Raw genomic sequence first — 24,074 nt, 5'->3', positions numbered from 1 at the left:
AGAAAGACAAATACCAGATAATATTCTAAAATCTATAAGTATATATGAAAATAATCAAATACAAACTTAACATGTGAACTATCATGCACAAGAGAGAGAAACCAAGGAGTCCGACAATGATGTCCCCTTTTAGCAACTCTTTTTAATATTTATCTAAATGAAATAATAATAAAATGGAACAAAAATTCCCATCACGGTATTAAACTTTCTCCTACTGTGAACTTAAATACTCTCCTTTTTTTGCTGATGATCAGATAATTACAAATTCTGAAGATAACTTACAGAAAGATATTTTAAATTTAAATATCACTAATATCTACTAAAAAATAATGACTTATCTGAGCAGTACATGTATGGCAGTCACTACTAAGGATGATGCTAGCACCTTCAAGTGAAGGAAAGAGTAAAGTAAAGGGAATCAATGGTGACATGAAAACTGAATATAAGTATATCCAAGATGTCTGGAGTAATTATATTTGAAAGTAATTACTGTTAAATTAAACAAGCAATGACAGAACTGCACTAGAAAATGTGACTAGTGAATATTATGTAGTGACATTTTGTACAGGTTGGAAGGAAAACAAAAAACAGTGTTTTCTTGTAAAAACTGGTCCTGATCTTGCTGAGCATGAATACTGTTCATTCTAATGTTTGAACATGGATGACAGAAGTGACTTACCTCTCACACAGAAGTGAAATAAACCACTCCTGTGCAAGATGCCTCAAAATGGCCTATATGTTTGCAAAAAAAGAAGGAAACTACAGTATGTCCAAATCTGGGTACACTCATAATACCAAATAATTAGGTATAATCTCATTTTTCAAATATTTTAGATGGGAGATAAATTTCAACGTCCCATATGAGACTACCACCCTGCTTGTTTGGAGGCCTGAAATGTAAATGACTTGAAAAGTTTAATGTTTGATCTCTAGAGTAGGGTTTGCAGGCTGTGTAAAAAATAAATTAATATATATATATATATATATATATATATATATATATAACTGATAAAAATGGGGGAAAAATCCTTAGTCCAGCACCAGTGCAAAATGTACTATAGGTGCGAGAGAGAGAAAAAAAAAAAACGAACTTTATTTTACTGAAGGAAAATTTTAAGTTAGTAATACCATATTAAGAAAAGAGTTTATTTTCAGACAGAGAGAAATGGGGTAATAATGAAAGATTGCCTTTTCAAATGAAGGTTCATTTGTTTACTGATTTTTTAGTATTGTTTATAAATCTTAAAACAATAAAATCAACCATATTTTATCTGTTTTATCTTTTCCCCATCTTTCTTTTATGGCATGCAGAGAGGGGGGGGGTGAAGGGTATATGTTTTAAAGTGGCTTTTGTTTTATTTTTTAAATATAAATTCATACTGTAAGTACTTACTTTTTTTTTTTTTTTTTCACACTTCTAATTTAGTCCAAGAACGTTGCGAATATGCTTATTTTGGATTGATTTCAGGCTGAACTCATGATGCCCAGTTGTGCAATCATTGACATGATTATTTGAAGGGGGATATTTAGTTGTTTCCTGATGATGCAAAACTAGAGAAGGCAATAGTCGACAAAGGTGATGTAGATGTCGTACAGAATGATTTAAGTAAATTGACAGTGTGGACCATGGACATTTCGTATCATATTCATGGTACTAGTTTGCGTTAAATTGATGAGGCTAGGGATCTGGGGGAGGGGATGGTGGATAAAGATTTGAAATTCAGAGAATATATAGCAAGAGTTGGCAGAATAGTTCGGAGGATTACTCGAATGCTGAAAAACACAATGACATGTAAAGATTGGGAGGTTATTTTTCTTTTAGGAGGATATTATTTGTGGAGAGGATTCAAAGATGAGTGAGTAAGCTAGTGACAGGTCTGTGGAATGTTCCCTATGACGATAGATTGAGGGTGTGTGGGTTGCAGAGTTTATCTGACAGGCAGAGAAGAGGGAATATAAGTTACCGAAGGGATTCTATATGATTGACACAAGAAATTTTTCAATACAGGGCAGTAGGGAGAAAACACATGGAAGTTGTCAAAAAGTGTGGTTAGTTAGGGGTGTGCAGACTAGGTTCCTTACATGAAGAGGTAAATGAGTGGCATGGATTGCCAGAGGTGGTTGTGAGCATTCCAACAGTGAATAGGATTAAGGAGATGTATGATAGGTATTGTGTTAATGGATAAAGTAGGTTTTCCATGTTGAGTCTTTTGACTCCATGGAGTACCCATATAAATAATAATAATTATTATAATGCCACTATTGAAGTAGGGCTGTTAAAGCAATATACAAGGGTAGTCTGAAAAGTTCTTGGCCTCGACCATAGATGGCAACACTATCAGCAAGATTTTTTTTTTCTAAGTTAGTACATCTGTCATAAGTATCCATGTGAAATTGCAAGTCATTCTATCAAGTAGTTTGTTTTATACAGCTGTCTGAAGCAAAGATGTTGTCTGTATCCCTTAAAATGGATAAAATTGAGTATCGTGTAGTTATAAAATTCTTTGTAAAAGAAGGTTTAACGCCAAAAGAAATTCATCTGAAGTTCATAAAAGTTTATGGGCACTCTTCTCCTTCTTTTTCGACAAATAAGAAATGAGCTGCCGAGTTTAAATGTGGCCGTACCAACCTTGATGATGGACGTGAAGGACATCCAAAAAGTGTAACAACACCAGAAATCATTGTTCAAGTGCATGATATTGTATTGGATGAGTGGCAAGTCAAAGTGTGTGAAATTGCTGAGACTACAGGCATTCCAAAGAACATGTAGGATATATTTTGCATGAAGAATTGCAAATGAAAAAGCTTTGCACATGATGGGTGCCACGCTTGCTCAAAGCAGATCAAAAATGCACTTGCATGAAAATATCTGAACAGTGCTTGGAGTGTTTTTAACAAGAATAAAACTGATTTTGTGCATCAATTTATTACTATGGATGAGATTTGGATTCACCATTACACACCAGAATCCAGACAGCAATCAAAACAGTGAACAGAAGCCGATTGTTCAGTGCCAAAATAGACAAATTCGGTTACATCAGCAGGAACGGTCATGGCATCGGTGTTTTGGATGCTAAAGGCATTTTGTTTATTAATTATCTTGAAAAGGGTAAAACAATAACTGGGGAATATTATTCCGATCTTTTATCCAGACTAGAAGAAAAAATTAATGAGAAAAGACCTGGTTTGCAGAAGAAAAAAAAAATCATCTTTCATCAGAGCGATGCACCTGTTCACAAAGGTGTTTTGGCGATGGGAAAATTAAGGGATCTGTACTATGAATTGTTGGAACATCCACCCTATTCCCCAGATTTGGCTCTTTCTGACTTCTATCTCTTCCCAAAACTAAAACTCTTCCTCGCTGGTCAGTGTTTTTCTTTGAATCAAGAAGTGATTGCAGCTGTAGAGGGGACTTTTCAGATCACCCTCATATATTATTATTATGAGAGACCTCTAGGGAGTCAGTGACTCATCGAGGGAGGCCGCATACTACACACACCAGCTATCATACTTATTCTTGAATTCATTCACACTGCTTGCACTCACCACATCCAAAGCCAATTCATTCCAACCATGCACCACCCTCTGAGAGAAAAATCTTGCCCTCATACCCTTCTTGGTGGCTTTCATTCTCAGTTTCTAAGGATGCCCTCTTGTCCTTTCCCCATCCTATAAATTGAAAAATTCCATCAGTTGAAATCCTGTGTGTCCCTTTCAGAAGTTTGCAAGTCTCAATCACATTATCCCCCCCCTCTTTCTCCTGTTAGTGTCTGCATGTCTACAAATTCTCAATGTGTCTTCATAATCAGTATTCCACAATCCTGATATCATTTTTAACGCTCTCCTTTGTACTCTCTCCAGTATATCAGAATCACAACGGAAACTAGGAGACCAGACCTGTGCACAATATTCCAAGTGAAGTCTTATCAAGGCCTTGTAAAAAGGCAAAATAATATTCTTATCTTTACATGGGAACGTTCGTTTCAGCATTGCAATTATCATTCGAGTTGTATTTACAATCTTTGCCACATGGCACCTGAACTTCAACTTCCTATCTGTTAACACACCAAGATCCCTAGCCTCGTCAGTTTCTTCTAGCCTAATTTCACTAATATAATATGACATTGGATATCTAATCATGCCGAAGCGAATGACTGTACATTTACTGACATTGAACTGACAACCATTTGCCGCAATTCCAGCCTATTTAAATCATTCTGCAAAGGCTGCATATCACAGCATTCCTGATTATCCTACCTATCTTTGCATCATCAACAAATAACTATGTCGCTTGTCAAATCCTTCCCAGTATCATTAATGTACAGATTGAATAACAGTGGACCAAGCACTGATCCTTGGTACACCACTTGTTACCTTAAACCTTGCAGACTCAGATCCCCCGTATACCACTTTTTGATATCTGTCAGTCAGCCATCCTCTTATTCATGCTAATATTGTGTAATGTAACCCAGATCCATTTTCTCCAATTTATACAACAGTCTTCCATGCTGTATTCTGTCAAAAGCCTTAGCAAAATCCAAAAGTATCATGGTGTATCTATCCAATTTCCCTTGTCTAGTTCAATGGTAACATTGTTATAGAATGTGAGCAAGTTGCTAAAACATGGTCTTCCCTTAGTAAACCCATGTTGTTCATTGCAAAGTAGAGGTTCACTGTCAACCCATTTCTGAATGCGAGCTGTTACCAAGTTTTCCAAAATCTTCACCACCACTCCTGAGATACTAATTGGTCGATAGTTTGATACATGGTCTTTGCACCACCCTTGTGCAATGGAATTACCATACATTCCTTATATATAACTCAATAAATTTATAGCAGATAGCCAAAACTGCAAATAATTAAGCTGTAAATATCAAAGTTCAGTTTTATTAAAAGAATGTTATTTTTACATTCAGAATAATGATCAAATTAAAATTTCTTAACTTAGCTAAGTAATCAAATTGTGTCTGTGCCATATAATGGAGAAAAGATTTTTTTGACGCTTCTGAAAAGTGATGCTCTTCATAGTATTGAAGTTGTAACAGGGGTAAGAAGGTTTTAGTTAATGAAATAATAATTGTTTTTGGAAACACTGTGATATTTGTATGTATGCAAATTGTGATATGTTTAATGCAGAAGTTTTATGAACATATAATTGCCTCTTCATTTATCCATGTTTATTAATTTGATTATATTATTAGTCTGATAATCCATGTTTATTAGTCTGATTCATTAAATGTTAGTTGTAACTTACAAAATGTTAATAATTTGTTAAAGATGCTCTTAAAAATGCTAAAGTACTATATTATTGTCTAGTATTATCTGAAGTTTTTTTTTTTTAGAAAAGCATTGTTGAAAATTGCTTGTTAGTGCATTTTGCTTTGCCTGCCCATCGATTCATTCATAAAATAATAATTCCTCTTTTTACTTGGTTAAACTAGCCAAATGGCTATATGGATAAAATATAAGTTTCATATCCATGTTGTTTCACTAGTATCCAAATGTTGTATCAACTTCAATGGACACTTCGCATCCATATAATTATTGACATATAAACACTTCAAGGCTAGCACTATGGTTAATGAAGTTTGGTTTTTAGGATCTTTTATGCAATTATTTTCATGGCTATTTTGCCTGCTTTTGTTTAGGAGTGCTCCTTTTTTGTGTCATTGGCTTTCTACTCAAAAATTCTTAGGGCATTACTGATGTATTATAGAGACGAATATATGCAGAATAATAGAGGAAGAAATTATGGACATACCTTGCTTGGATGTTGTTGGCTGTCTTCTTTCTGCGATGTGCATACTTCTGCTGTTAAGAAAGGGGATTTTGGAAAAAGTAGGGGGGAGGGTTGAGGCAATGTGGGAGAATTAATTTGAAAAAACCTGGGTTTTTTATATATAATATTATTATTAAGGGTGGGCGGAGTGCTTTTTTTGATGGGGGAGAGATGGAAAAAGGGAACTGAAATAGAAATTTGTTTTTTTTTGAGGAAGGTAAAGGGTTTATCGGAAAAGAGGAGTAACATGGTAATTTTTCCAGAAATAATACCTATAAATATCTTTTATGCAAATTTACTAGTAGATCAAAAAAATTTTCAAAAAAGTATAGGTGACATCTGTGGATAAGTAATGTTAAACTTGTGCTCCCACATTTTATCGTAATTGTAAGTGTTTTTTATGCAAAATAAGCAGCAAATGGAAAAGTAACAGAAGGTACTAAGCAGCTGATTACTACAGTATAACTCGTAAGTACCCATAGTCCATTAAATCTGCTATATTTTACAACTAAAAAACAGCCATGTGAAAGCACTATGCCTACCATGCAAAGTAAAGATGGCAGCCAACAACAGAAGACTACCTCGAGTCCTGTCAGTGTAGCGTCGCTGATCACCAACAAATCGAATAACATTACGAAGTGCTGCAGCTGTGAAACGGAAGTCAAAGAAAGGAAAAAAGGTATATTGTGCGATTTCTGTTGCAACTGGCTGCATATTTCCTGCGCAAAAATAAACGAATCTGCACACAAACTTTTTATCGACCTAAACCAGCCCTACTTCTGTATGACATGCCACCCTTTGGTAAAACAAATACTAAACCTAGGCAGAAGAGTCAATAACCTCGAGCAACAGCTTAATATTGTGATCGATACCTTCTTCTCCAAAATCAAAAAGTTGGAAACAAAGCTCGAGACGCTCAACGACCAGAGCCCATGCCTGCTAACGAACTTCGTGAACTAATCACATCATCGGTACATGAGTCGCTCAAGGCCGAAAATAGGAAACTCAACGCTGTTATCCTGACCTTTCTGACGGAAAATGTTACATCCTTAAAAGAAGACGTCAGCAAACTTGCAGGAGAATGCAATTTCGATCCCATAAATATCATTAAATGCCATCGTATCGGACCCATCAAAAAAAGAAAGGATGGAACGAACTTTCCACGTCTCGTGAAAGTGACCTGCGACTCACCAATAAACACAACCAAATTTATAACAGCGATAAACAACAAGCTACCCAGTCACTCATACGTGCTCGACATGATTCAACCTTTGCTTAGAGAGAACAAAGACACCAACTCCGAAGACAACTTGAAGAGAAACGCCAAAATGGAGACAACAGTTGGGTAATAGACTGCAAACAATCCAAACTAGTACAAAAACCAAGTGACGCCACTAGTAGCCACGAAGCACACCAGTATGCAGACCCTGCATAGGAAACGTCCAAGACCCTTGGGGTCAAATCCATGCCTAACAGAACCTTGCATATCCACTTCACCAACATCCGTGGCCTCAACTCAACCTTAATAGCATCCACTACCATCTGCAGTCCACCAAATCCCACTACCATCATCATCAAATTCCTGCCATGTACCCTCAAGGGGTGTACATATGATAGTACTAAATGAAAAAAATTAAATCATTATTAACTTCCTATCTACAATTTTCCTCCAAATCAGTCTGTTACTTCTCAACACTCCAACATTATCAGATCTTATATTTCTATCGTCTAAGGCACTTTGCACCGTATCAATCCACCTATATCTTGGTCTTCCACTGGGTCGTTTTGCTGCCAACCTGGCAGAGAACACTTCTTTTCCTAATCTTTCTTCTCCTATTCTGTTTAAGTGACCATACCACCTGAGGTTAGCTCTGCTAACGCATTCCTGGATGCTGACAATGTCAAGTTCTTTCCTAATATCCTCGTTTTTAATATGATATTGCCATCACATCATTGATGCCATCTGTTCACGCCTCTAATCTTTCTCAGGACTCTCATATCTGTGGTCTCTAGTCTTTGGTCAAGTGATTTACTTCTGACCCAGCTCTCAGATCCATAAGTTAAAACTGGTTTGAACACGCTCTTGTATACAGCTAATTTAGTTTTCCGACTAAAATCTCTCTTATTTCATATAAATTTATTCAATTGACTTCTCGCCATACCAGCTTTGCTGATTCTGTTGTCTATTTCTATATATTTAATTTACCATCTTTACTAAAAATCATGCCTAAGTATCTCAAATATTTTACTTATTCCACAGTTTCTCCATTTATAACACAGTTGACATTTTCAATGATTCTGCCTATTTTCATTGTTTTTGTTGTTTTATTGCTGACCTTCATACCATATCTATTACAACAGTTATTCAATTTAGTCAGAGAATCTTGCAGACTTGTAGTGGATTTATTTAGAAGTATAACATCATCCGCATAAAGAAAAGCGCTGACATTAACATCTCCAATTTTGATATCATGTTTAATACCACTTTCCTTCATAATGTGATCAATATAGATAATGAATAACAGAGAGGATAATGTACATGCTTGTCTGACACCAGATTTAACATTAAACCATCTTCCTGTACTTCAATTCTAACTGCTGACTTGTAACTCAAATAAAGACTAAGTATTGCTTGATATAATGCCCCGTTAACACCATATAACTGTGGCATATTGAATAGCTTCTCTCTTGCCACTTTGTCATATGCCTTTTCCAAATCGACAAAACTTAAATACAGATCTTTGTTATATTCCCATGCTTTCTCGACTATTTGTCGTAAAGTGAAGATCTGATCCTGACATCCTCTATTTGGCCTGAATCTAGCTTGTTTTTCACCAAGCTTTTCTTCCACAATTCTTCTCAACTGTTTCTCAAGTATACTTGCATAGATCTTGCCAGGAATACTCAGTAGAGAAATACCTCTGCAATTCTCACATTCAGTTTTATTTTCCTTTTTATATATGGGTACTATGAGAGCTCGACTCCAATCATCAGGAATTCGTCCCTCTGTCCAGGCTTTCTGAACTATGCAGTGCAGCCACTGTAAGACTCTTATACCACCATACTTCAGCATTTCTGGTCGAATATCATCTACTCCTGCTGCCTTTCCACATTTCAAGCCTTTGATGGCTTTTTCTACTTCACGTATGGATATGTATTCCTGGCTGCATGCCTGGTCAGTGTTTTTTACCACTTTGCTATCATCACTGCTTGTTTCATTTAGCAGTTTTTCAAAGTAATTACTCCATACTTCAAGGATATTTTTTTCTCCCATTTTCATATCACCTTTATCATCTCTAACTCCTTTTACAGCACTCTTTCCTCCATTCCTAAGCTGCTTCAACAACTTCCAGAATATTTTGCCACCTACTTGATAGTTATTTTCTATGTTCTTGCCAAAGTCCTCCCATGACTTTTGTTTGGCTAGTTTTACACAGTGTTTAGCTTTCTTACATTTGCCTTTGTATTCTCTAAGAGCACAAGCTGACTTATTTGCCAGGAACTTTTGATATGCTTTCTTCTTTTCCTTCACTACCTCTTTAACTTCCTGTGTCCACCATAGAGTTCTAATTTTTCTATCCTTGCACACAACTTCACCACATGTCTCTCTAGCTCAATCAATCAGGGCTTTCTTCAAGGCTTGCCACTGAATCTTCAAGGTTTGATTCCTGTTCTCAAACTCTTTCATTTTTTCTTTAATAATCTTTGTGTATTTTAGTCTACAGTTCACATCTGAGAGCTGCTCAACTTTTATTCGCTTTAAAACTTTCTTACATGTTATTCTTTTCAATTTGAAATTCAGTTTTATCCTGCTCAAGACTAATTAGTGATCACTTCCAATTTCAAATCCTCTGTACGCTCTGGTGTCCTGCACCAAGGAGAAAACATCACATTCAACAATAACATTGTCAATGTGACTTTTCTTATTCCTTGCCTCTTCTCTCCATGTGAATTTCTGCACATTTTTATGTTGGAACATGGTGTTAGTAATAACCAGTCCATGTCCTGAGCAGAAATCCAACAAGTATTTGCCATTATTATTAGCTTTGCTCTTTTTTCCAAATTTTCCCAAAATATTTTTTGTATGTCTGACAATCATTTCCTACTCTGCTATTTAGATCCCCAACAAGGACCAACTTTTACTTTTTCATTGTGTCAGTTCCATTTTCTAAAGCATCAAAAAATTCCTCCATTTCTACCTTAGTGGAACCTTCTGTGGGACCATAGGCACAAATAAGTCTCATTGTCCAATTCCCCATTCTGATATTTGTCCTCATCACTCTACTTGAGACTGCCTACCATTCAAGAAGATTAGCTTCGTATTTTGTGTTGAATACTATGGCTACTCCTTCTTTTCCTTGATTGTCATTTCCTGAATATAACATTTTGTATTTATTGCTCAGAAAGATCTCATCAGTTTTTGTCTTTTTTGTTTCAGTCATCCCTATTATGTCGATCTGGTACATATCTAATTCTTCAGCTAGCTCCATTTCTTTGCCATTCAGGCTTCTAATGTTGATAGTACCAATCTTTAACTCTGGTGATGTTCAGTTGGGGTGTGTTTTCGGATTTGTTCCAGTAGCTGACTTTTCGTTGTTCGCCCTGGTTCCCTGGCGAAAACAACGGGGGCCTTGTTTAACCGGGCGACGCCCCAGCCGGCATGAAATTTTGTCATGTTGTACCATCATTTTTTATTTTGGTTTAACCAATAAGAATATAATTTGGTCGGCTAAATTCCAAATTGCCAGCCCATCCTCGTTCGTTCAGTATCCAAGTAGATACCCAACAGGCTGCTCCACGAGAAGGTGAGGATTGGACATTTGGTCAGAAGCCCTGGTCGGTTCTCCGCATTCCTTTAAAGGCTATGTTGAGGTCTCCTCCCAGTTATACAGCTTTGACCCTTAAGCACCCCACCAAACCCTGCCTACTCTTTTTAAAAGAAACTCAAATCTCCTTCCCCCAGCACTATTCATCTCAACCTTCCTAACTATACACTATTTAACTCCTTTCGAACCCAAGAGTGGCATTTGTGCATATATCTGCTCTGACATACCCTTCTAGAGAGCAAACAATTTAGAATCGCCTGACTTCGACCTTCTTTGGCTGAAGATATCCTTCCCCCCACATCCATCAGATTCATGTGCTGTCTCTATCGCTTTCCTAATACCACCAATCACTCTGATCTCTTTCATTTCCTCTCCTTAAAAGTTGATTTTCTGCAGTTTCATTCTCCCAACAGCGAAATCATCCTCCTGGGTGACTTCAACGTCCATAACACCAATTGGCTTTCCTCTTCCAGTTATACAGATCCTGGAGGGAGAGATGCTGAAACATTTGCAGTAACTAATGACCCCCACACAAATTGTTCAAAATCCGACCAGAATATCAGATAACCCAAACCACTCCCCAAATACCCTAGATCTCTTCTTTACTAATGATCCCCTCCAAATATGCAGTGAATGTAGTGAGCCCCCTGGGCAAGTCTGATCACAATTTAGTGCTTATCTCCTCCCCCATGCAATAACGCTTACACTGTCATCCCCACACAAGACTAGTTTGGCATTATAACAGTGCCAAATGGGACAGTCTCCGAGACTACTATGCTTCATTCCCATGGTTAGACTATTGTTTCTGGCCTTCCAGTCTAAACATATGCACTGAACTCATCACCAAAGTGATCCTCACTGGCATGAAAACATATATTCCCCACTCTACTCAGACCTTCCATCCCCTAACTAAACCCTGGTTCTCCAAAAAATGTGCCAAGGCTGTACAAACGAAAAATCAGGCATACCACAACTGGCTCTAAGTCAAGAACCCCATCCTCATTCATTGCCTATACTGAATCCCGAAACAAATGCAAGAAATTTATCAATACTTCCAAAACAGAATTTAAACGGGCCAAAAGCAGGAAGCTTGCAGCCTGTCCAAACGGCAGCAATGCCTTTTGGTCTCTTGCCAAGGCAATTGGCTGTAACATTTGTCCTACACTATTCCCACCTCTATCATACCCAGATGGCTGAATATCAACATTAGCCATAGAAAAAGCTAATTTCCTGGCATCACACTTTGCCTCCAATGTCACATAACTGACAATGGCAAAAGCCCTCCAGTCATTCCAACTGCCCAACATATAATGCCCCCCCCCCCATATCCTTTTGCCAAAAAGACATCACAAACCTGTTATCTAAATTAGACACAAAAAAGTCTCCTGGCCCTGACGGCATTCCCCCGATTATCCTGAAGGTCTGTGCATTGGAACTGACTCCTATCCGATGTCACCTGTATACACTCTCTTACTTCACTGGTATATATCCTAAAACCTGGAAACTGGTCTATATTGAACCCATTCTTAAAAAGGGTAACAAATCACTACCACCCTATCTCACTCACATCAGTCCTATCTAAAGTAATGGAGAAAATCATCAACTCTCAACTCCTAATCTACCTTAAAGGTACCCAGCTATTAAGCGACCACCAGTATGGATTCCGTCAAAGCCGTTCAACATGAGATCTACTCTCATAAATCACCCATCACTGGACAAATGCCATTGAGAAATTCAGTGAATCCCAAGTAGTTGCACTCGATATCTCCAAAGCCTTTGACCGAGTCTAGTACAAAGGCTTACTAAGCAAACTCTTATCATTTGGACTGCCTCAGGACTTCTGCAGATGGATTGCCAGCTTCCTGTCTGGACACACACTATGTGTGATGGTAGACAGCTCCCTATCCTCTCGCCATCCAACAAATGCTGGGGTCCCACAAGGTTCAGTTCTCTCACCGGCCCTCTTCCTTCTATATATCAATGACCTACTTCAGTTGACCTCTAACCCAATACACAGTTTTGCAGATAACAGCACATTACATTCTTCCCTTTCATTTGATAAACCCTACTCTATACAACTCACCTCAACCCACAGAACATCAACCACCACTGCCCTTAATTCTGACCTCCAAGCCATCTGCCAATGGGGCTCAGATAACCATGTCAACTTCAATGCTAGTAAAACCCAGTTCTTTCTTATTTCTCACAAAAAAGAACCATTTCCCCCCAGCATTGTTTTCGATAGCACTCGAATTCTCAGACAAGATGAATTTCTCTCCTTGGAATTAACTTGACATCAAGCCTCTCCTGGCACAAACACATTACAACCATTGCATCCTCAGCTTCCAAAAAACTAGGGTTCCTCTTTCACTCAAGATGCTACTTCACCTTTAAACAGCTGTTAACACTATACAAGTCACAAATCCACCCAGCTCTCGAATACTGTTCTCACATCTGGAGTCGGGCTCCAAAAAGCTCCCTCAAAATACTTGACTCAATACAGAGGAGAGCAATTAGACTAATAAATGACCCATTCCCTCACCAACTCACATAAACGCCTGGTCTCGGCAATCTGTATATTCTATAAATATTTCCATGGGAAATGTTCATCTGAAACAGCATCAATAATTCCCCCACTTACTAAGCCCATCGGAACACGTACAGCTGCCACCCAACATCCTTTCACAGTACACCTCGAAATGCACAGAATAAGTTTCTTTTCCTCCTCATTCATCCCTGCTACTGCAGTATTGTGAAACAGTCCCCCCCCCCAGACGTATTTCCCAAGAAATACAACATACAGGCATTCAAATCTAATGTAAACAAGTTTCTCCTTTCGCAACCCACCACCCATATACGGTACTAACGTACTATAGGTTGACTAGCCAACCTCCTATATATGGGTCCAACATAAAAAATAAAAAAAAAATCGGCTTCTTTGATGCAAAGCACATTTTTCTGTATAAAACATTGTGTTTACTTAAAGCAGAATTAGAGTAATAATTCAGTTGTATATGTGCATAAATTATTTATTAAAATGTGTATGCAGTTAGATTTGTGAAGTTCTTATGTTAAAAAAAAAAAAAGGTCTCTAAATTTATCGAGTCATTTCAAGTTGGATTTTATCAAAACCATTTCATTGCTAGAATAAGTTAAATGATGTCCACTGCACATATGCCAGAAACAGCTATGTAGTGAATTATTATGATAAAGTGGTATCATTATGTGGATGGACCTCATTTATTATTGTTTACAGTTATTTTGTTACTTGTTTTAATTATGATGGAGTGCTGAAAAATAATGTTTTTATTCAAAACAAACCACAGTAGTCTGAATTTTGTGATTCGTTTGACTTTTACATTACTAGATGTCTCAGAATTATTGCAGTGAAAATGGTGCAGGCAAGAAGACTCTCACCATAGATAAATAGTATGCAATGATTTAATTTTTTCTTGGCTCCAGAAATGATTCCATTAATAGGCATTCATTGGTAAATGAACATTTTTATTGTGACAAGCTTCAGTATGCTGAACAGTAAATTTCAGTGTTAGGCTGTATGATAAACTTCAGTACTACTTTTTTGGGATGTAAATGGTGTAGAGGAGCTTAATGCCTTTTTGTTGGAACACTGCAAAAATTAAAGGCATAAAATCAGAGAATTTTTTTTTTCTAATATGCAGTAGCTTTTCCTCCACCATGACAACATGCATCTTACACAGGTGCATGGGCCATCACTGATAGTAATGGAGATTCACCACTATCTTGGACCACTCATTATATCCAATAGACCTCTTCTTAAAAGTGAAGAAACATTAATTTATCTCTTTAATTTCAGAGTAATTAAAGACATAAATTAATAAATATCATGTATGTACTAAAAGCAGATAAAAAATAAACAAACCAGTATCTACATATTAACAGAATATTATTACTACAGTGACCTACATGGAGTCAGGAGACTTATCGTGGAAGGCCCACTCAACCAGCAATGTGTCATTAAATAATAAAGCAACACGTAAAAACCATAGTGATATCTTTAATTAGTAAAAGGACAGATGTTTCATACTAAAATTAATAGTGCATCTTCAGTGTCTGTAACAGTAATAGGAATGGAATACAAGCAAAACGTTCGGTGGATCACATATTAAAATACAATTGTTACTGCTTGCTAGGAAATAACAGAAATAACAAATTTAATCTATTATTACTGAATTTAAATAGAAATGACTGTATGTCTCTCTCAAAGATCTGGGAGACTTTTATCTCATGTAAAAAAAACATTTATCTTAATAGATTAAATTTGTTATTTCTATTATTTCCTAGCACGCGGTAACAATTGTATTTTAATAGGTGATCCACTGAACGTTTTGCTTGTATTCTATTCCTATTACTGCTACAGACACTGAAGATGTGCTATTAATTTTAGTATGAAATATCTGTCCTTTTACTAATTAAAGATATCACTGTGGTTTTTATGTGTTGCTTTATTATTTAATTACTATGTCACAGGTTCCACTAAAAATCAATGTGTGTCATGTTGAACTTTGTAATGCACTTCAGTAAAGCATTCTACTCACCAACAGCTCTCCATATAAAAAATCTACTCCTCACACACTTCTTTACCACATCTTATATAATCAAATGTATTTGTGTAAATTAATATTTTTAAAAAGTTAAAAACTTCATATAGTTTGCTCAATTCTGATAAGATCTGCCTGAGGGTATATGGCTCAGCTAGATTAGTAAAAATTTCATTCTTTTTCCAAGTAAAGTGCTGGCACTTCATCAGAAAATGATGTTCATTTCGTTGTTCACACATAGGCGAGCCATCAGTTCTCATTAAACACAAAGATGTAAAATGACTGTGATCTGTGTAGATCCTAGCAAGAACAACTTCCTCCCTTTTCTTTCTATGTTGGCTAGATTGCCAATGTTTAATTTCAGGCTTAATCTTATGCAGTTTATGTCAGTGCTTACTACCATGATGACTGCCATTGGGTTATTAGATTTGATCTTATAAACTGTTTGTAGTCTTTATATGGGAGTGACAAACAGTATGTAGAAAAATGATCAACTGATCTGCAATCTATTTCCCTCAGTTCCAGTGTTGCTGGGGGCAATGTCTCCATTTTGACCTTCAATTAAAGACCTTCAATTTGTACAACAGTTGTAGAACCTCACAAAGGCATGTAGAAAAATTATCAACTGATCTGCAGTCTATTTCCATCAGTTCCAGTGTGGCTGGGAATTCAGCACAGCAGAATGTCAAAATTAAAGACCTTCGATTTGTACAACGGTTGTAGAACGTCACAAAGCACTGCGTGGATTGCACAGGGAATGAAATGGCTTGTATAGAATTCATTGAGTCTGTATAAATCATACACTTTTGGCAGCAGTTTTGTGTGCACAAGCTGAACTGCATACAGCTCTGCTATGTAATTGCTGAAATCAATTGGGATGTCATTGGATATGATAAAGTCAGGAATACAGTAGCACAGCCAATGGAGGTCTCAGATTTGGAACCATCCATATAAATTCAAGAAATCAGCACATTCTGCACTGAGTATATTAAATAATTGCATGTAGATGGATGAATCTCTTTTGTTAGAATTAGAGCAATTGATTTTGCACACTAAATCCTCCACTCCAGTGGAGGATTTAGTGTGCAATTGCTCTCTTGCACTTTCCTCTTAGTTTACAAATCTGTGTAAGGAATGTAAACTTTCTGTCAAAGATTAGTCCTAGGAACTTGGCTTATGTTGATGCTGGAATAATAGTTTGTCACATTCATAACTTTGGATCTGGGTGAAGAATGGGGTTTGGGTAGAAGTGTACACAGACACTTTCTGCTGAAAACTCGAACCCATTACTAAGATCCCATGGAGAGAGAGATGATCAGTTGCTTGCTGAAGTTGTCTTTCAGTTACCCTCACGTTACAAGAGCAACTGTAAATTGTGAAGTCATCAACATATAGAACATTGCCTACAGTGTTCAATGATTGAATTAACCAGGAAGCTGTTCAATGATTGAATCAACTTTAACATCAGAGTATCACACTTAAGATGGAACCTTGGGGAACACCCTCTTTTTGATGATATGACTCAGGTAGCACATTTCCCACTCGTACTTGGTAGACTCAACTAGACAAAGTTTTTAATAAATACAGGAAGTTGCCCTCTGAGACTAAAGTTATGATCTTTTAATGTGCCATATCTCCAGTTTTTTGCAGAATATAAGTGGGTAGGCATATGGAAAGTAGTTATTGACTATTATTAAGAAGGGAAAGGTCATGATTGTTGAGCATTCACTCGGTGATGTGATCTCAACCTCATACATTAGTATTGGCACTACCAATCATGTGTGACTTTAATGGGTGTGCCCATTAAAGTCACTCATGAGAAGTATGATCTGAGGCAGTTGCAATATAAGATCATCGAATTTAATATCATTTAACTCATAAATATATGGAACATACTGTAATAAGAAAGCCCACAGATAAGTGAATCATTACTGAGTAGTATCAAGCTAGTGATTGCCCACTAGGATAGCTACACTACCATGAGCAGCACCATCTCCAGTTTGGTACTTATGAACAACAGTGCAATTTGCTAAGGTGGGGGGGGGGGGGTCCTCACAGGGTTTTAAATATGTTTCCTGCAGACAAACAGAATGGCTTGTGCTTTTCCAGCATAATCTTGTTATCAATATTCTGGCAAAACCTCTGACATTTCCATTGTAAAATTTTCCTATTGTTTTGGCTTTTTATGATTCCCATGCATGAAAGGTTATAAGCTTCTTGTAAATTAATGCTGTGAGTAGGTTAAGGATTTCTTTTGTCTATTAGTTTTTTTTTTATGCAGTCTGGAAACCTTGCTCTAGAGACCAAACATGGAACTTTTTCAAGCCACATTTGTTGTGACAAGAAACATTTGTTGTTTAAAGTGGTAAGAATAAAGGGCCATCACCTTGTCTAATCAAAGATAATAAATCAGACTGTGTATGGTCATATTTTCTTGCACTTAAAGAAGATAAAAATTTTTTTTTTTCACTTGCATAATTAATAATAAAAGCAATTGCCATCGGTAATGGATATAAAAAAACCCGAATAAATAAAAAAAAAATTCTGCCTCAATCAGTTTTTTAGCATATTTTTCAGATTCTTGCAAATGTGAAAAATTTCAGGTTATTTTTGCATGCCTAAGAACATTATAAAACATTTAAGAGGATTTTACAGAATTCGAAATCTTATGCTTGTATGATTTGATATTGTCTGCAGCTTGAAAAGTTATTTTTCATATATATTTAACTTTGGTCATTAATACTAGTTTAATTTTCTTCAAAGGTGATTAATACTTATGCAAAATTTGGTACCTTAACACCTCGGTTCCTGGCTATAGGTGCCTTGACAGGTGAAGTGCTGTTGTGGGATTTAAAAACACGAAAAGCCAGAAAGAGTTTCACAGTAAGTAATGATTATTAACTATTATATCAATGCTACAGTTATTAATGTATGTTATTTTTAACCTTAGAGTTTGAAAAAAATTACATGTACTCACCTAGAACAAGTGAAATTTTCATCATTTTCTAGAAAAGCAATAATGATGTGTGCATGCACTCACACACACTCACTCACTCACTCAGTAATTAATTAATTAGAAATTATTTAGAATTCTTATTAGAATTTGTTGGGTCATATCAATTTTGATTTCATTTCAGCTGTTTGTGGTAGTAAAATTATGCAAAACAGATTAAGCAAAAGCAAAAACAGGTCGTTGTAGGATTTTTACAAAGAATAATATCACCATTCAATTTCTTTGAATACCATAATATGTCCCAGGCATCACAACACCATAATTTTTGAAGAATGAAAATATGATTTTCTGAGCATAGTAAAGTGCTGTTGCTCCAGGAGTCAGTTGATATGTCATAGACATCATTGTATTTTTCTTGAATGACAGAAATATCTGCAATAGAAAATCAACTGTGAACTATTACAAACCTTATTTGTATGTTACGTTAAATGCTAGAAATTTGTTACAAGTAGTAGTAGCTAATTATAAAAAACCAAAAGACAATGATGGTATAACAAGATGAAAAGTCATGCTAGTATTACTAAGTTAGACAAGGACCCGGCTGTTTTTGCAGGGAACCAGGACAAACAGTGAAATTCAGCTAGATACTGCACAAAAACTCAAACTTTTTTGACATCAGCAGAATTCAAGATATGCACTATAAACATTAGTATAAATTGAAAAGAAGTGGAACTGACAGCAGAATTAGAGAAGTACCATGTCAATATCATTGGTGTACTGCTGAAACAAAGAAGGAGGTAAAAAGAGGTGGGATTCTAAATAATGACAATGTATTATATTCAGGCAGTGATGATCAGAGAAAGGAAGGAGTGGCTATAGTCATCAGCACCAAATGCAAAAATAATCTTCTGAAATGGCAGGCAATATCAAATACTATTGTAAGTAAATATCAGGATGGGGGATTGGACAATGAAACTTATTTGCTCTTATGGAAGGTTTAACTAAGGGAGAAGTGGAGGAATTTTACGTCATTAAAGAAGGCAACTGACATAAAGAGGAAAAGTTGGTCCTTGTTGGAGATCTAATCAGCAGAGTAGAAAACGAATACCAGACAGTATAGAAATGTGTTGTGAAAATTTGAAGATGGCAAAGCTAATAACAATATGTGTAACAAATAGCAAGTACGTTCAAATGGTAAGTACATCTAGATGTGCAGGCACTGGTAAATGATATTTTTGTCATATGTTTGCCTCCTTGTAATTCTTCTTGAACCCAACCTGTGGGTCATGGTATCATCCAGAATCATAAACATCACTACAGGAATGATTTTGTGATAAGGCTTTGTGAACATCGGAGACCCCTGAAAGAATTGTTTTCACAGTATTACATTAAAGACTACCTAGTTGTTCAAGTGATTAGCATATCTGCTCTCCAACTAGTAAGCTGTATCGAAATTCCACCATAGGCATGGATGTTTTGTGAATGCTTTTAGGGTGGTGAGTGAATTGCTTTTGGTGCATATATAGAGCATTAGATCCTTACAGTGGCCAATGATATTTGCTTAGACATAACAGATATCCTGACCAAATCCAAATCCCCAGAAAGCAGTATGCCATAGAAAGAAACAACTTAGAAGTTATTCAGCGAATAAGAAAATCATTATAACTAAAGCTGATAAGGGACACACACACACACAAAGATATTTGTATAAACAGTCATACCGTCATCCCTCAACAATATGGGATCCTCAAAATGCTAACTCATTGAGTCATTTTTATTTGTTTTAATGATATGGCTGACAGAACTCAAGTACTATACCACACTTTTTTTTTTTTTTAAGCAAATGGGTAGAAAACATCCCCTCCCCTCTCAAATACAAGACTAAAGCACTACTATTCCTATCCTGTATATTAGGAGTACATCTGAAAGGAGAACTAAAGTACTAAATAAATATAACCTTTAAATTATATTCAAACCATATAAATATAAAAATACCTTAAAATATAAAGATTTAATATAAAAATTGCAATAACACACATACCAAGCAATAAATGGAAGAAATTAAAGTAGAAATCTGGTGTCCTGTAATGTGCATCCTCAAATGTACAATTGGGTGGGAGGTTCAAAAAAAAAAATCAGCTAACGCCTTTTTATTCCCGTATATAGGCGAGGCTGTTTTTAGCCCTATCTAACTTTTGGAGACTGAGTGGGCAGTTCAATCTCCACTGGTACCCAATCAGAGGTAGCTGGCCCAAGGCTATCACTAATTAAGAGGCACGCAGTGAAGAGTGACGGCTCAACAAGTGCCGCCATCTCATGGTCCCTGACACTCAGATTTAATGCCTGAAATAATGTGAGTTCTACGGTCGATTTTCTTGAGTTTACGGGAGAAAAAACCTGCTTGCCCGTGCCAGAGATTGACTAACTCAGGAATCGGTCAAAAAAAAGGCTTAGAAAAATTTCCTCTAGTCGCCAACTAGACTCGAAATCAAGTCTTCCTTCGTGTGGCCAAGCACTGTGGTGTGCAAACACCACATTGTTAAATTGTGAATGAAGCTATGTTATGTAATTTATTATTTTTCATTCACATTTAACATTGCCTATTTAAATATTAATCATGGCTTATATAAAATTGTTTATTATTTTTTAATTAAGAATTACTAATTAAATATTTACTCAAAATCTAACCTATTATTAGTTTATAAAATAATAAAATGTATAGAATCTTGTATAACTAAATATATATGGTGTAACGTAAAGTGTTATTTTATATTTAACTGTATACGTAATCAAAAAGTTGAAGAAATAGCTTAAATTAAATATTAAATATTAAATATTGTTCTTATTTGTGAAATATTTAATGTTATGTAATCACTCATGTAGCAGTAATATAGCATACATTACATTGGCGAAATGTTTACGCTTAGTCTATTGTCATGGAAACGCACGTGTAAACAACCACGAGTGAAGAGAGCGTGGCGTTCGAACGTAAGGTGGGAGTGAAGGTCATAGATAGAAATATAGAGAGAAAGAGAGAGAGGAAGGAAGGTCATAGATAAGATAGGAAGGAAGAGAAGAATTATTACTAAGGAGTGAGGAGAGAATTTTGCGGAACCAAGATTATATAATCCTCAGGGCAGAAATTTATGAGTATAGTGTTCGGAAGTGAACGTATAAGTAGTGAAACATAAAGTTTAATGTCATAAGCGAAATCTGCTGTTGTTATGAAGAAAGGTTGATGCCGTAATCAGATAAAAGAAAACTGGACAGTCAATGCGAAAATTCTGATTAGTTCTAGTTAATCTGGATTACGATTAAATTCTATGTTGCCCTAGGAAAAGGTTATATTGATTACTTGGAGAAAAGTGAACAGGAAAAGATATTAGTACCTAATTACTGTTGTTTGGAATAGTGAAGTGCGACTTACAGTAATACAGTTTTAACTATGGAGAATATTTGTTATGTGTGTTCCGCTAATGTTAATTAAGTTAATTCATAAGTGCTCTCTCAATAATTTGATGTATTGAAGAATTTGTCTGGTAAGAGTAGTTGTATAAGTTTCTCTATTCTAGCATTAACTGTAATATATCTCCGATGCTCAAGGTCCGGGAATATATTTGCTTGGAATATAGCTTACGTAGTTTATTGCCTGCTGTGAATATAAACATTGAGCTGATAGATTTGTGAAGACTGAATAAAATGTGAAATTGTTATATTAACTTGAGATAAGAAGATTTGTGTTTTTAAGACTGTGAATAGTATATGAAAGTTAGAACATTGAATTAGCATCAGTGACCTAAGAAGATATGTTAAGTTAATTGTATAGTTCCATTTTAAAATAGAGTACTTGTATTTGTTAACCATATCATATATTAAATGTTTTATTTTGTTGATCTAAATATTCAGTTTGCCTGAATTCCTTATTATTGCACCGTTCATAAACATTCGAATCTTGCGGGAACCCCAAGTAAAAATGATAATAGATGATTCGGCATAATGAGATGACTGTTAACTTAATTTAGAACTGATCCTACTATTTATATAGACTAATCTAAGAATAGGGTGGCGCAGTATAAATATAAATTTCCCTACTTTTGGATCGGTGATCATTTCGTAATTAGTTGTATTATTCATAAAAGTGACTTGAAACTAGATAGATTTAGAACACGACAGAAAGAGTCGTCACGACAACATCCACTGAGCTACATGTCTCCTCTGGGTGGGAGGTTTAAGAATTAATTTTTCCCAAACCTTGGGAAGTTCAACATAACCATTTTAATTTAAATTAGGTTGGTTTTTAAATCTGCTGTGATTCTAAACAGTCTTTCAAGTTTGTGTTTGTTTCAGGAAGTACAATAGTTTTTTTTTTCCTACTTGATTTATGTACAAGGTATCCAAGCTAGATCTCACTCACCATAATTGTGGTGGCAGATAGATGTATGGGGCAAGGATAATCTAGTCACCTTCAGTGCTACCAAAACACCTTTTTTCCCCCCTCACAAAATGGATCTCAGCTCACTTACTGTTACCAAGAATAACACAGGATCAGATATCTCTCCTACATTTACCTCCATTATTTCCAGGCATAAACACATCATATCAATGTGTGTGGCACCTGCCTTGAATATTAGTTATTTTGGAAAGAATAACTCAATACATTTTCAGTAAAATTACTGTCAGCTAGTTTAAACAAAGATTGAGTTCTTCTTTTCAAAATATTTGATGTTCAAGTAAAATAAATTAGGGTGCCCATCCCTTCCATTTTCACAAAAATTGTGCCAGTATCCCCAGACATTTATTTTTATTATCAAAATGTCTTTCTTTCCAATAGTTTTCCAACATTTACATGTCGAAAACATTCCTTTTGAGAATGTAAAAACCATTGTTGAATTTATTTTGACATGTCCTGGCTCCATCACTTCAGAAGAAAGAGATTTCTCTATAGTGCATTTATTTTGGAGCAAGGGAAAAAATCGATTACATGTTGACATGACAAAATTAATGATGTTTATCAAAACCTGTTTCAAAGGCATGAAGTGCAGTTATTTTCATCAGCTTATGCATAATAAAAAATAATATTAAAAAAAGAAAAAAACATTTTTCTGAAAAGTATATGAGGCCATCATATACTTTTCAGAAATTTATACATCAGCAACATCAAAATTTCAAGAAGCAGAAACTGCTGGGACTTCAAATGGTTAAATTTTGAGTTCCTTGTTATGTTTTTTGCTTTAAACTTCACTGTATCATCATTATTCAATTTTCTGATATTTATCCTCAAGGGTTTTCAGGTTACTATGACAGCATCACATGATTACATTTACATTATTATTAATCTCCTATCAGCAGTTGTCCTCCAAATCAGTCTATTACTTGTGAGCACCCCAATATTGTTGCATCAAACATTTCGTGCTTCTAAGGCACTTCTGAATGAATCAATTCAATTAAACCATGATCTTCCTCTGGATCTCTTTCCTGCCATTTTGGCAACAAACACCTATTTTGCTGACCTTTCTTTACCCATTCTATTTAAGTTGCCATACAACCTTAGATTAGCTGATACATTCTTGAATGTTAATAATGTTAAGTTCATTTCTGATATCTTCACTTTTAATATGATTCTGGCATTCATGCCATCAGATCACTCTCCTAATTTTTCTCAGAGCCCTTATATCTGTGGTTTCTAGTCTTTGATCAAGTGCTTTATTTCTAACCTAATTCTCAGATCTGTAACTCAAAACTGATTTGAACACTGTGTTTTATACTGCTAGTTCAGTGTTTTGGCTAATTTCTTTCATATCCCATATAAATTTATTCAGCTGACTACCCACCATACAGCTTTGCTTATTTTGTTGTCTAATGCCAGATTTAATTTGCCATCTTCACTAAAAACTGTACTACTTCTTCTTCTGCAGCTTCTCCCACTTAAGTGTGGT

At 35.8% G+C, this 24,074-nt stretch overlaps 1 protein-coding gene across 1 annotated transcript in view; it reads left to right on the top strand.

Annotated features, from left to right (window-relative positions):
• Positions 1–24,074, top strand: part of LOC150101817 (protein NEDD1-like) — a 193,866-nt gene that overhangs the window by 5,359 nt on the left and 164,433 nt on the right. Inside the window, exons 2-3 of the mRNA XM_090399912.1 lie at positions 4,949–5,047; positions 17,949–18,068. Of these exons, the coding sequence (XP_090256038.1) occupies positions 4,949–5,047; positions 17,949–18,068 (219 nt within the window). The remainder of the gene's footprint in view (positions 1–4,948; positions 5,048–17,948; positions 18,069–24,074) is intronic.

This window comes from Typopeltis vanoorti, chromosome 11 (assembly GCF_054136105.1).
Source record: "Typopeltis vanoorti isolate ZY-2024b chromosome 11, IOZ_Tvanoo_1.0, whole genome shotgun sequence".
Classification (NCBI taxonomy): Eukaryota; Metazoa; Arthropoda; class Arachnida; order Uropygi; family Thelyphonidae; genus Typopeltis; species Typopeltis vanoorti.
This window is presented reverse-complemented; position numbering and strand designations above follow the sequence as displayed.